The sequence below is a fragment of the Halichoerus grypus genome, chromosome 1 (assembly GCF_964656455.1).
Source record: "Halichoerus grypus chromosome 1, mHalGry1.hap1.1, whole genome shotgun sequence".
In the NCBI taxonomy this organism is placed as follows: Eukaryota; Metazoa; Chordata; class Mammalia; order Carnivora; family Phocidae; genus Halichoerus; species Halichoerus grypus.
This window is the reverse complement of record NC_135712.1, coordinates 196104510-196117830: the sequence shown is the minus strand read 5'-3', so window position 1 is coordinate 196117830 and position 13321 is coordinate 196104510. Positions and strand designations below refer to the sequence as shown.

Sequence of the window (13321 nt, the reverse complement as noted above, 5' to 3'; positions counted from 1 at the left end):
CTTCCTTTCTAGCTCACACAGATGGCATCAATTTAGAACAGAAATACAGAGATACAATAATGATATAATTATGTGATATAAATATTCACTCCATCGCCTTCCTTGTAGGTCTGTGTGGTAGACCACCGTGTATCCTCATCAGAGCACAGAGGTGGTCATGACAATAAAAATAACAATAGTAATTACAAGAAGGGTGCTCTGAAGACAGAGAAACCACAAGGCCGATCTCAACATATGAATATAAAAATAGAATTCACACATAGAAGCATCTCCAGGTGTTAATCACACATAGTACCACCGGGGTGGGAGTTGTGGGGAGTTGGCAGAAGCTGTCCATAATTTTCTAAGTGCAGGTGTTCTTTGTTCAGGATTTTGAGCTCCTCTCTTCCATTTTCCAGAGTAACTTCCCCAGAGAACCCTGCGTAGAGTGGCCCACGCCTGGAGCGGGCCATGCCTGGGTCCAGCCTAGAGGCCCCTGAGAGCCTCGGCATTTCTTCCTTGTTTCGCTGGGATAGAGGGGCTGCAGTTCTGCACACCCATTCCTGGGGCTCCAGGGATGGAGCTCTTTCTTGCCCCTCTTCCATGGCCTCTACCTCTCCCTCTGCTCCCTTCTCCAGCCCCACTCCCCACAGTCCTCCTCTCCTCTGCTTTTACCTGCGGACAACCCAGCCACAGCAACCCCAGGCCCGAGGCTTCCCAAAGGGTTGTCAGGTCGATCTCAGTGCCTCTGGTTCATTGCCTGTGAAGTCAAAGAGGAAGGGGGGGCCTATTTCGGATCCCAGTTCTCTGGGCATGACGGGGTGACTCAGATAATATCCAAGGCAGATGCACAGTCTGGGTTTGAGTTCAATGGAGCCGGAAGCCCTGTCCTGCTTTTTATCTGTTTTTTTTTTTTTTCCCCTCCTTTCTTCACCTTGGTTGTTTTCGTGGAGGGAATCTTGAACCTGATGCTCTTGTCCCCCTCCTGTTGGTTTTGTGCGTCACTAACCTGCTCATATGCAGGCTGGGAATGACTTTTCATTCAGTCCTCTTCTCCTCCCCTCTGTGCTCCCCAGCCCAAGAAACACATCACTGCTAATGGCAAAAACACCTCCCTACACACCCAGACAAAATGCATCCTGGCCACCTGAGCCTCACCCCCAAGAACCAGCAGGACTGAACTGGTTTTTGCCCTCCATTTTTTTTTCCTTAAAAGAGAAAAGTCTTCATAAATGAAACCATTCACCACCAACCCTTACTTAGTAGAAACCAAAGATTCCAGGGTGGGAAACATCTGGTTTCCTGTGGCTCCTGAGCTAATTGATGCTATCTTGGGTTCTTGAGAATGCCTGCTCTGGGGTCCCATAGCCCATCCTAGTGTCTGTCACCCTTTCCCCATCCCAGAAGCCTCCCAGTCCTCTGTGGCCCCTGGCAAAGCCCTGCGCCTGGTCCTCCCACCAGCTGCAGCTTGCTCAGGGAGCTGCCACATTCCCGCCCTCCCCAGCTGTGGGCATGCTTGCATTGCCCTGTGAAAGACAGCCCCCTCCTCCTGCCCCACACTTCCCCAGCTCCCCTCTCCCCATGTCTAGTCCACAGAGAGGGGGATGACATTCTCCTAGAACCCACCCTCTCCCTGCTCATCAGCATGGAGACCCTGACGGTGGGAAGGGAGAATCCCATCAGGAGGTCTGGGCATCCCAGGGAACCTGGGCTGGCAGCTTGGGGTCTGGGGAGGCAAGTCAGGCTGTGGGACACAGCTTGGTTTATGAAGTAGGGCCTGGAGACCCAGACCATCCCCCGGGTGCCAGGGAGCTCTGACTGCCAATGCTTCTACGATTCTGTGATGGAGAAGAGGTGGTGGGCAGCAGAAGGGAGCACCAAGATACCAGGGCACAAAGTGGGGGGGGGAGGTCTTGCTGTTCCACCCTCCCAGGGCCTCCATTTCCCCACCCCAAGTCACACTAGGTCCTCTTAATGGGTGCTAGCCAAGAGGCAACCTCTATCTTCCTCTGGCTGCCTAAGGCCCCCTGCCCAGGCACCTCCTCGGACGCACCCACACACCCACTCCAAGGGTCACTCAGAATGGCCATTGTTCTGCTGGCTGGGAAAGAACCACCCAGCCCTCTCACCGCCGGGCACAACCGGAAATGTGCTCTGGGGGCCATATCTGAGAACAAACAGCAGGCCCGCCAGGGTTGGCCGCAGCCAGAGGGTGCTGGCTCCAGCCTAGAACTGGGAGCACAGAGGGGCAGGGAACAGGCCTCGGACACGGGGCCCCTCCATCGGGCCCCAGCCTTTCCTGTGGGCAGCCTGGTAGAAGTATAAGGGGCAGGGACTCCCATCTCTAAGAGGCAATCGGGCATGTTGGGCCCCCTCTGCCCTAGCTGGGTGGGTGGGAGACTCTGGGGGCTGCTGGGCCACCTGGTGCATCCCGACCACCCTCTCCTCCACGCTCTTCTACGTTGCCTCCACCTCCCGGGGCGTCCGATTGCGCTCGGCCTGCACCCGGCTCTTCACCTTCTTGCCCAGCTCCAGCCCCGCCCAGCTCTTGCCCTTGGCCTGTTTGCCTCGGCTCCTGGAGGAGCACCACACGCGCTCACAGTACTCGTCCACCCGTGGCAGGTTGGCGAAGCCGATGAGCTGCAGGATGTCCTTATACCAGGCCTTGGAGGGGGTAGAGGCCAGGCCTCCCCGGGCTGGGGACTCCTCTGGCCTTGGCTCCCGAGGAAACAGACTGTCGAGCTGCGAGGCCACAATCACCTCCAGAGCCAGGCGGACCACGGTCTGGGAGAAGCCATGCTCCAGCGTCTTGCAGGTGTAGATGCCAGCGTCCAGGTGGCTGAGTCTGCGGAAGAGCAGCCCCTGCTCTGTCTGCAGGACCCGCTCATCTGTCTTTACCTGTTGGGGGCGTGGCAGGGTGTGAGGGGGGCATGGAGCGGCGCGCACACACCATCCGTTTCTCTCTGCTCCTCGTTTCCAGATTCACATCTCAGGGCCCGGCGCTGAAGCACTCCCCCCTCCCCGCTCTCTCCTGCCCAGGCTGGCCTCCTCCTCCAGACTGTGAGCCTGCAGGCAAGGTCTCACCTTCCCAGGACCCAGGACGGGGCTTGCAAAGAAGGCTTTTGGTTTCTCCCCTAGTCAGAGCTCTGGGGCACCTACCTTGGCCTTAGGGGGCCCTGCCACATAGTCCCAGGGACCAGGGTGGGTAAAGGTATTTGTGGGCTTTTATTCAGGGAGGGCTATACCCATAGCCCTGGGACCAGAAGTCCCCCCCACTCTGCCCACACACACACAGCCTCCCAGTCCCTGTCTGCACTGCTCACTCCCCCCAACCAGGGGCGGGCTGGGTACCCATCACAGTGCAGGAGGCCGCAGTGCTATTCTGACCCGGCCTGGGCCCTGTCTGCTCATCTGCACGTGGAGGCTGGACGGCCTGGGCGGTAAGTCCTGCGTGACCATCTTGTCACTCGCTGCCTCTGGCCTCCTGGGGGTGTCTTCTTAGTGCCTAGCCCGACAGCTGGCCCAAAGCCAGCCTCCCCCAGTTCCCGAGCTGGAAGGAGAGCCCCTCCTATGATCAACCCACTCCCTCCCCTTCCCTGCCTGTGGGAGAGGCTGGAGAATGGTTCCTCACCCCGCCCCGCCCACACCCTCCGTAGGCCCCAGCCTGAAGCCATTTCTGGGGTTGACAGACCTTTCCGGATGGGGGAGGAGAGGGGCCTGGGCAGACAGCTGGACTCCATGGAGGAAGTGTTGAGCTAGGCAGTGGGTGTGGGTGTAGGGGGGTATGCGTGTGCAAGTTTTAGTGCAAGTTAGGCGCCACCCTGGGCGGAGGAGAACCAAGAACCCCTGGGAAAGAGATCCCTTCACAGATGAGCCATATGTGTAAGCATGGGGGACTTCTTGACCCGCCCAGCCCCCCTTCCTCTCTTCCATTTCTGCTACCCACCTCCCAGAGCTCAGCTCAGTGCCTGGGAGTTAGCGGGCTCCCTGTCACGGGACGCCTTGCAGCTGGATCTCGCCTGGGGGTTCCCAGAGGCAGGATGAAGGGCACCTTCTTCCAGTCACCCCAGTGACTTAATACGTACTTTTCTTCAGTTGCCCTGGCAGGTTCCCCCCAGAGCCCCTTCCTAGGGTTCAGGACTTGGGGTTCAGGGGGGGATGTGTCATCAGGACACATGCAGGCTCCTTGCACTGGGTCAAGGCTGGGTCCTTGCTTACCTGGTCAGGCCCCTGGCCTCCCGGCCTCTGCAAGAACCAGTGCACGGCAGCCTGGGGGGACTTGGGCAGGCACTCCAGGAAGGTGCTGTTGTGCTCCGTGCCGTAGACCGTGCTGGCCGCTGCGGGGCCTGCAGCCTCTTCTGGGGGGTGTTGGAGGGGGGCTCAGCTCAGGACTGTGGGACCCCGGGGGCCCCCACCAGTGTGACAGGGACCTAGGTGTCCATCACTCTGTCCAAAGACCCTCCACCCATACACTGATGGGAACTGCACACGTAGGAATACCGAGGGGGGACGGGTTGTTAACACGGGACCAGTCTGAGGCCACACTTCCCAGGGCTTGAGCCCAGGCCAGAGGGGCGAGGAGGGGCCTGTGGGAGCCCGGCTGGTGCCCCCGTGCCTGCCGCCACTCACCTTCCTGGCTCTCGCCCAGGCACTGCAGGGCAGGGTTGCCATGCCGGATGTCCTGCCTGCGGAACCGGCGCTTGCTGGTGCCGGGCCGGTAGCCGGTGCAGGAGGCCCCGTCCCAAGCACAGTATGGGTCTCGGGCCAGGCAGCACTCGGCACAGGCGCTGCCGTAAGTCTCACACTGGTGCAGCTGCAGCCGGGCCACGCCTAGCCTCGAGCCCACGTACAGCATTTGCTGGGAGGGACACAAGCAGGGCCAACGTGAGCCTGGGCCCCATCTAGAAGCAGCTAGGCTCTGGGCCCCCTCGGGCTTCCTGAGACCGCCCCACCACTTGCAGGCAGTCTTCCAGAACCTCTTGGATGCGTCCCCAGATACCAAAAATGTTTCTCACGCACCTGACGCACAGCAGCTCCTGCGCTAGCACACGGAGGGCTTGGGGCAGACCTTTTCTCTAGGGGCTTCTCCAGGCCCTTCCTGCTGCTGACTTTTGCTCTCTACCTCGATGACCTTTATCCCGACTTGCCTCTGAGCTTAGTACACTCTGCTTTAAGCAATCCCAATACAAAAGTTGGGACTTACCCAAAGATAAACCATGGCAGATAGGCTTGAGATTTTGCCACTTGCGAAAGGACGCAGCAGGCCTCTAAAAAGTGGCTCTCCCCTATTGGATTTAAATTCTGGATTTTGTTTTCAAGCATGAAGCTGTCTACCCAGGGGGACTGGCCTTTGTGGATCTCCCCTTCTCTGAACACAGCCTCGCTGACTCAGGGCTCCCACTGCCCACTGGTTTCCTACATGGGCATCTCAGCTCCCCGCTGGACTCTCGAGCCTCATTACAAGGCCTCATTATCAGGCAGCCCGGGGCCTGCCGCAGCACCGCTTTCCAGCAGACAGCGGCCAGTCCATCGTGCTCAAAGAGCTTCAGCGGGGGGTTAGAGGAAGGAGGAAGGGCGGGGTAGCAGCTGCTCTTACCCTTTTGACAGAGATCTCCAGCTCAGTGATGGGTGCTGGCACCTGCAGAAGGAGGAGGGTCCCAGAGAGGGGTGGGCTGGGGCCAGACCTCCCCTGCGTCCCCGCTTCAGCCTCCTCCAGCCCCAGCGTGGGAGCCACCTACCTCCCAGCCTGGGTCAGTGCACTCCCTGGCAACCAAGGCCAGACCGTCTTTCCCAGACGCTGGGTTATTAGAAAGGTCCCCTCACGCTGGCTGGCCTCCAAGGAGGAGGCTTAGCAAAAAGCACAAAGCTCCAGCGTCCCCTCCCACAGCCCTGTTCTGAGCAATGAGGCAACCGTCCCACATCACCCATCCCTGTCAGGAGCACAGCAGTCCCCCAGATACAGATGACGCCCTGCCTGGCTCTATAGGGGGGCCCACAGAAGCCCTTAGGGACTTGGGGTCTCAGCCACCCCCTCACTGTGACTTGAGCCTGGCAGGGCTTTGTCAAGGGGTGACCACCTTGGACACCCTCCCTGGGTCCTCCAACTTTTCTCCGGGCCCCACGGCCAGACAGAGCACCATCAAGGCCCTGCAGCAGCGAAGGTCTCACTTTCTCCTCCCGCTGTCTGCGAGGTCAGTAAGAACAGGCCCACCCCCTCCTGCATTTTGCTCCTGTGTCCCCCGAGCCAGGCCTAGACGCAGCAGTGGGGCTGGAGGGGCCCCTTCCCATCAGTACCTCCTCCCCGCAGCCTGTCCTCACCTTAAACACCTGGAGCTCCTCCAAGACCACCTCCTCGGACTCAGTGGAGCCCCCACCCTGGAGGGCGATGACTTTGAGCACGGAGCCTGAGTCTGGGGCAGGGGAGGAGGGGTCAGTGGGAGAAGGAGAGCCCCGCCCCCCGACCGGCACACCTCCCCAGCCGGGCCACCCCACTCCCCACTCAGCCCACCCACCAGTCCCCAGGAAGATGACGTCGTAGGTCCCATCCTCTGCCTCCACGCGGTCCACCACGATCTGGCGCAACTGCTGGGCCAGGTGCGTTTTGACAAGCACAGGGCGGCCCAGCCGTGGCCGCACAGGCTGGAACATAAGTGGGTGCGCTCGGGCAAACTGCAGCACCTCGTCTGGGTAGTTCTTGGTGCTGCCAAAGGGTCGTCCCGGCTGTGCTGTTATCTTGCTAGGACACTGTGAGTGGCAGCAGAGGGAGGACCTGAAGCATCCTGGGACCACACGTTCCCCGCCCCAGCCTGTTTCCAGGCCTCCCTGCCCGGGCACGCCCACCTCGGAGGGGCCGCGCTGGCTGTAGCAGAGGCTCCTTAACGTGGTCAGGGCTCGGCTCCCCTCCTTACCCCACCTGGCCCCTCTGGAGCCCCAGCTCAGCCGCAAAGTTGTCCCAAGGTGGAGTCCCTTTAGTCACCGTTCAGCCCTCTCCCCTGGTCAGGCTCCAGGCAGACACTCACCACTCCAGGCCGAGGGAAGGGCACCTTGCCCCCATAGGGTCCCCACTGGTGTTGGGGACCATCTTGGTGTGCAAAGGGCCCCTTGAAAACCTCCCAGATATCCTCCATGTGGTACACGCAGACGGCGAATCCCTGGAACACGGCACTGTCAGGGCGGACAGGGACAGTCAGGCCAGGGTGGCTGTCACAGGTGGGAAGGGGGCAGCCTGGCTCCATGGACAGTACAGAGAGGGGTGGTGCCTGCAGACAGCAGAGACCGGAAAACGAGGACACCCAGGCAAAGACAAGGAGAGGGAGAGAGAGAAGAGAGCCTTCGAGTCCTTGAGTCAGGGACAGAGACAGGGACCCCTGGTAAAGTCGGGACATAAAAGCAGAGGCTCAACAGAGGACGCTGGGGGTGCGGAGACTGGACCAGGGATGGGGATGTGAGGGGAAGCCCGTGTGCCCACCTGACTGTGCTAAACAGAGCATACACCTCGAGGGTCTTCCCTGAGCCGGGCCACAGCAGGAACACGTCCTCTGGGAGACAGAAGGCCACCGTCAATGCCCACCCCCTCCCTGGCTCTGAGCCCTCCACACCCACACCCAGGCCTGGCCCTGGCCGTGCCCTTACCCAGCTGGTCAAAGTGGGTCTCGGCACCACCAGGGCCAGGCACTGAGCACACCAGCCTGGCCTTGAGGAAAGTGCTCCATTTGTTCACCAGCACTCGCTGGCCACCGGCGTCATTCTGGGGGGTGAGGGTCAGAGTCAGCCTCGAGCTCCCCGGGGATGGGCCCCCCTCCTGCTCCTCCGCCCTCACCCTTGGGGGGAGAGGCATGGATGCTGGCTTCGCCCGCTCGCCTCAGTTTCCCTCCTGCTGCTGGTGGGGACGGGTGCAGGAAGGGGGTGTGGTGAGGATCTGAACCCCACCGCCTCCTCACAGCTCTCACCACACAGACACGGCCCACGCGGCTGACAGTGACACGGCCTGGGCCACCATCGGGCGAGGGCACAGTTTCCGAGAAGAAGAAGTACACCTTGTCATCATTCTGGTCGGAGTTGTCAGCAATCCGGGCGGCCATCACAAACCGCGGGTCTGGGAGGTAACAGGGTGCAGCTGGTTGGGAGGGCCTCACAGGGGAGGATGGGGGTGGGGGAGAGGTGCTGGACGCAGCGGGGAGGGGAAGAGGCACAGGGACCCCACTGGAGGCTGGAATCCCAGGGAGTAGAGTGGGGCTGGGCCATCCCTCCCATCCCCACTCCAGTGCCAGGCTCTCCTGCCTCTCTGTTGGTGCCGGGGGCAGACCCCAGCCAGCCTTGCCCCGGGCAGACTCTGGGCTCACCATGTAGGAGGTTCTGGTCAGAGTCAGAACGCAAAGCTGGCCGGGAACCCCCACTCCGGAAGATCATGGCCTCGCGCCCCAGGAAGTCAGCCGTGAGGCCCGTGTACAGCTCCCCACCTGGGCGAGAAAGGGGCAGAATCAGCGCAGGAGGGCCAGGCCCCATAGCTGGCCCCAACCCTTCCCAATGACATCGGCCAGCACCCACCCTCCTCATGCCCGTCCTGGCCTGGGCATCACCCACCTACAAAGGTGCTGGCGAAGGGACTGCTGGGCTCATGTGGGCACCGCCCCCGCCCACTTTCCACACTGCTGGGCTCAAGGTGGAGCACATGCTGGGGGAGAGGGAGGAAGGGAGGGAAGGGTGTCACCTGGGAAAGCAGCCCCAGCCCCCCCCCCCGCCCCAGGCAGCGGCCATCGCGTGCAGCTGGAGATTGGGCGGAAGGCGCCCTCATTCAGGGCCTTGCCAACAGGGTCAGCCTGGCACAAAGATGCCTTTCAGGCCCCTGACCTCTCTGCCCCGAGCCAGGCTCAATGGGGAGTGTTCAGACAGCAGGGTGGAAATGTCACTGCCTCCCAGTCCCTCGTGGGGCCTGCCCCAGGCTCACCTCCCCACGGTGCCCGACCGTGATGAGGGCACAGGTGGGCTGAAAGGCCCCAGTGCCACACGCCAGCAGGTGGGTCCGGTTGTGGGGCCGCAGCACCCGTATGAAGTTAGCACACTCCACCTAGCAGGGAGAAGGGGTGTGGTGGAGGGGGTGAGGAGGTGTTTACCGTCTCCTTGGGCCCCAGGACTCAGCCCTGCTTGGCTGATCGGCTCTGGGGATCTAGGGCGAGGGTGACATTCTTCACAGACCTTCCAGAGCCCTCAGGATCTGCTCCAAATGCCCCCAGCACAAGTACCTGGGGAGGGTGGCCACAGGCTGTCCTGGGGGTCAAGCCCAGGGTGTTGGCCAGGGGTGGGGGGGCAGTCACTCCTGACAGCACTCACCAAAGGGTCTCTTCCCTTGCGAACACACTCCTCCTTCTGTCCTGGCTGCGGTGGCCACAGGACCTGAAACAGAGCCTGGCTGACTCCTGACCTCACAGCCGGTTTCCCCGTCTGGCCTCCCAGCTCTCCGACAGACCCTCCCCTCCGTCAGTCCCGCTCACCTCCCGGGGATCCAGCCACGACTGGTCTAGCCTCAGAGAGTAGATGGCATCACGGCCCCCCAGAAAAAGGCGGTCCCGGTACTCATCCAGGTACATGGCCCGAAGGTCCAGGGAGCCTCGGGGACCCAGAAAGATAGCAGAACGGTTGGTAGACAGGAGATCTAGGAGGGAGCAGGTTGGGGGTCAGGGCCTACTGCTCAGCCCACATCCCCCTGCTAAGGTCTGGTTAGCAGGAGGTGGAGGGCCCCAGCTGTGCATTCACTACCACCCCCCCCACACACACTCACATCTGGAAAATGTTTCCATCCATTTGGCCTGTTGGAGGGCTTCTGGGAAATGGCTCCTGGGGGTGGGTGGGACATAGAGCTCTGAGCCCTGCTTCCTACCCCTCCATCCCTTAGTCCCTTGATCTTTCTGTTAACATCTCCTTCTCATCTGTGCCCATCTGGGCCCTCCCCAGTCCCCAGGGAAGATGGTACCACGGCAGAACTTATGGTAGCAAGCTGGGCAAAGTGCTGGGAAGAGCCTGGAGGAAGCCTGGGTGAGTGTGAGCAGTGGGCAAGGCTGACTCCGTGGGACAGATGGACAGACATTCCCAGCAGAGGGAACACCTGGCAAAGGCCCTGGGTATGGGGAAGGCCAGGTGTGGCCAGGTGGAGCCCAAGGCTCTAGTCCAGGGATGTGACTAAGGAAGACTTTCTCCTCCGTGGGTACTGTCCTCCCAGGCCCCAGAGGTGGGGGTGGAGGGTGGCTGGCTGGGGATGCTGGTCCCAGGAGCTGAGGATCCCGAAATGGGTTCCTGGGGTTTGGCTAGGGGGGTGGAGGTAACAGGTGGCCAAAGGGGCAGACAGTAGGATATGGTGGGAAGGGGCGTTGGCCACCGTTGGGAAAGCCAGATATCCTACACCTGCCCAAAGGATGACCCATTCAAATTGGCCAGCCCAGTACCCACTCAATCCCAAAACTCATCAACAGCCTCTTCCAGGAAGCCCTCCATGGCTGACAGTACTTGCCAGGGGATTTGCCCTATTTAGGCTTTTTCTTATAGCCTGACTTTTGCCCCAAACCATAGCTCCCAGGACAGGACCACATCCCCCCCCACACACCCAGACCCAACTACGGACTCTCCAGAGTGGAGCCATGTCTCCCCTCTCAGACTTCCCAGAGCAGGCTGGGTCTCCCCACTTGGATTGGGGTTCCAGGGAAGGTGATCACCCCTCTGGTTTCCCCAAGAAGTGTCATGGAGTGCCCGTGTCTCAGGGACCTTCCCTGTGGACCATCCCCACGAATTCAGAGGGGTCTGTGCCAGCACACCAGGTTAGAGCTGCAGAGGAAACTCCTGGGCCAGGATGGGCAAAGAGGGGAAGCTGGGATCGCCCCTGGGCTGTGAAGAGCCTCTGGGACAGAGAGGGAAGGACTAAGGCCAGCACTGTGAAATGGGATACAAGAGGCAGACAGGGAGGGGGGCGCTTGGCTGTGGGGATAGGGGAGAGGGACTCCACTGCAGGCTGCTGCCCCAAGCTCGCGAAGGCACCCAGGCTGAGTGCACACCTCTTGCAGACCTGTCCTCTCCGTCCCTCCCCATCTCTCTCTGCCCATCCCTCCTGAGGCCTCTTACAGCCTCCACGCCTCTCTCCTTTTTTCAGGTTGCCCGCCTGTGTCTCTGTCTCTCCCACCTCCACCCTTCTGGGACCTGCCCCTGCCTCCTCCCAGTTCCCGCCTCTGGCGGCAACTGGAGCACCATCTCGGGGAATGACCGTGAAGTCCTTCCCACGGGCTGTGCGGGAGTGACTGCATCCCTCCAGCTGGCAGAAGAGACTGCCCGGGGCTGGCTGGGCCCCCCAATTGGGGATGTCACAGGGTCCCGGGCTCCCACAGACGCGCACTTGAACAGGGCGCGCACCGCCCATACCTCGGTAGGAGAGCCGTAGGCGGGGCACGCTGGGGCCAGGGCTGGGGCTGCCCCCGCGGAGCAGGAGGCCCCCCAGGAGGCAGCAGATGGCCCAGGCCGAGGGGGCCATGCTGGGGAACCAAGGGCACCACGCTGCCGGCCGAGCCGCTCTCGGTCCGCTGCTGGCCGCTGGGTGTAGTTTGGTCCGCGGCCGCCAGGCCTGACACTTATAAGGCAGGGCTCCACCCCCGTAGGGCCAGGAAGGCGGGGAGGAGGAGGAGGGAGGGAGGGAGCAGCGGGAGGCCCCCTCCCCTCCGTCATCCACCTGTGGCCTCTCTCCACCCTCACGGGCGTGGTTAATGCCTCTGTGTCACATTGGCTGGTTTCCCATTGGGGAGACTCTTTCCCGGCTGGGGTGTGGGTGGTTTACACAAAATGTCCACAGACCCAAGTCCCCAGGCTCCAACAAAATGTCACGGGGGGTCGGGGGTGGGGGGAGGACATAGCCCGGAAGGGAAGTCAGGGGTCAGAGATCAGAGGTTGGTGGGCTGGCTAGAGGTCTAGCTGAGCTCTCCTTTGCTCCCTGCCCTTCCATTGCCCGTGACAGAGGCCCCACGACTGAGACAAACTGACTCTGGGCCCAGATCCCTGATACCAGGAGGGTCCAGTTCCCTGAAGCACTGGCCTAGCTTCCCAGCTCCTCTGGCAGGGCCCAAGTTGCCTGGGAGGGTCATTCCAGTCCAAGGGACTCCCTGTTTTGGGTGGGGGCTTGAAGTCTGGCCACACTTCATAGATCTGGGATTGGCAAGAGATGAGCCCAGCCTCCTCCACCCAAGCCTGTCCCTGTCTGGCCTCCAGGCCCCTTCCCAGCTCACTGGGGCAGAGGACAGTATGCACTCCATGCTAAGGAACTCCCCCATTGCGCTTCGTCCCTCAGCCATGCAGATCCACCAGAGCCCCAGGGCCCAGAGTGTCACCAGGTGAGTGGATTCTTCCCAGAGTTCCCCTTTGCACACAGACCCTGTACCTACGATCCCTCCAGAGTGAGGGTGGAGAGAGCGCACTCACCCCCTCCTCCTTCCCTCCAGCCTGAGCACTCATTCAGGGTCAGGAGAGCCACGAAAGAGGGACAAGGAAGAGACGAACCTGAAGGTTGAATAGGGGCAAGTGAGGGGACCTCCCTATGTCCCCCATTCCACAGCAGCCCCTGTTTCTGCCCCCCGCCCCCCAGCTGCCACTCCACTCCACTCCACCCCTTACTCAGAATCTGAGGCTCTAGGCACTAAGATCTCAAACTTTGGCCAGAGTAGGAGCTCCAAGGAGTCTAGAAACTCCTGCAAGTTAGGGCTCCCTGATGGACCAGCCTGAACCCTTAGATGGTGGTCAAGAAACTTGGGGGCAGGGACGCCTGGGTGGCTCAGTCGTTAAGCGTCTGCCTTCGGCTCGGGTCATGATCCCAGGGTCCTGGGATCGAGCCCCACATCGGGCTCCCTGCTCTGTGGGGAGTCTGCTTCTCCCTCTCCCACTCCCCCTGCTTGTGTTCCCTCTCTCGCTGTGTCTCTCTCTGTCAAATAAGTAAATAAAATCTTTAAAAAAAAAAAGAAAAGAAACTTGGGGGCATCAGAGATGGAAGGACCTGGCCCCGGCCACACAGCAGGGTGACAACAGGCCCTGCTTAGCCCTGCCCTTTCTTAGGACTCTCTTTCACTTCTGGGACTCCCGGGGTACTGGGATCCTGCCACCGCCACCCCCATCTCATCCCTGGAAGGGAAACAGGTCGGCTCCTTGAGTCAGCATGAGAAGGACCCAGGGACCTGGAACCCTGTCTCCCTTTCTCCATCTCCCCCATCACATACATGCCTCCTCCCAGGGAGTCCTGACCTGGCATTGGGCGAGGGGCTACTCAGGGAGGCCAGGGACTAGCGTCAGTCCACCCAGCCTCTGGCTCCTTCGAAAAACT

The 13321-nt window shown here is 61.1% G+C and overlaps 1 protein-coding gene across 3 annotated transcripts; it reads right to left on the bottom strand.

Moving 5' to 3' along the window:
• Positions 1-44: 44 nt before the first annotated feature.
• SEMA3G (semaphorin 3G) lies at positions 45-11576 on the bottom strand. Of its 3 annotated transcripts, none has more exons than XM_036102623.2 (16): positions 11383-11576; positions 9471-9631; positions 9310-9372; positions 8927-9046; positions 8563-8653; positions 8322-8438; positions 7929-8074; positions 7612-7726; positions 7448-7517; positions 6999-7143; positions 6492-6723; positions 6298-6389; positions 5576-5617; positions 4609-4837; positions 4198-4337; positions 45-2877 (listed from the first exon to the last, which is right to left on the bottom strand). In XM_036102623.2, the coding sequence occupies exons 1-16, from the start codon at positions 11489-11491 to the stop codon at positions 2437-2439; spliced, it is 2313 nt and encodes a 770-aa protein (XP_035958516.2). In that variant the 5' UTR covers positions 11492-11576; the 3' UTR covers positions 45-2436. The 3 variants fall into 3 exon arrangements, with proteins under 3 accessions (XP_035958516.2, XP_077933466.1, XP_077933472.1); XM_078077346.1 differs by lacking the exon at positions 45-2877 and adding an exon at positions 3186-3529; XM_078077340.1 differs by lacking the exon at positions 8927-9046.
• Between the last annotated feature and the right edge of the window lie 1745 nt (positions 11577-13321).

Bases quoted from the DNA above. Each gene is read 5' to 3' on its own strand.
- SEMA3G (XM_036102623.2), bottom strand. From the start codon at position 11,491: ATGGCCCCCTCGGCCTGGGCCATCTGCTGCCTCCTGGGGGGCCTCCTG. The intron at 9,373-9,470 runs GTGAGCGGGACT...GCTCTGTTTCAG, and splicing joins CGTGGCTGGATCCCCGGGAG to GTCCTGTGGCCACCGCAGCC. The intron at 6,724-6,998 runs GTGAGTGTCTGC...TGCCACTCACAG, and splicing joins CCTTCCCTCGGCCTGGAGTG to TGTCCTAGCAAGATAACAGC.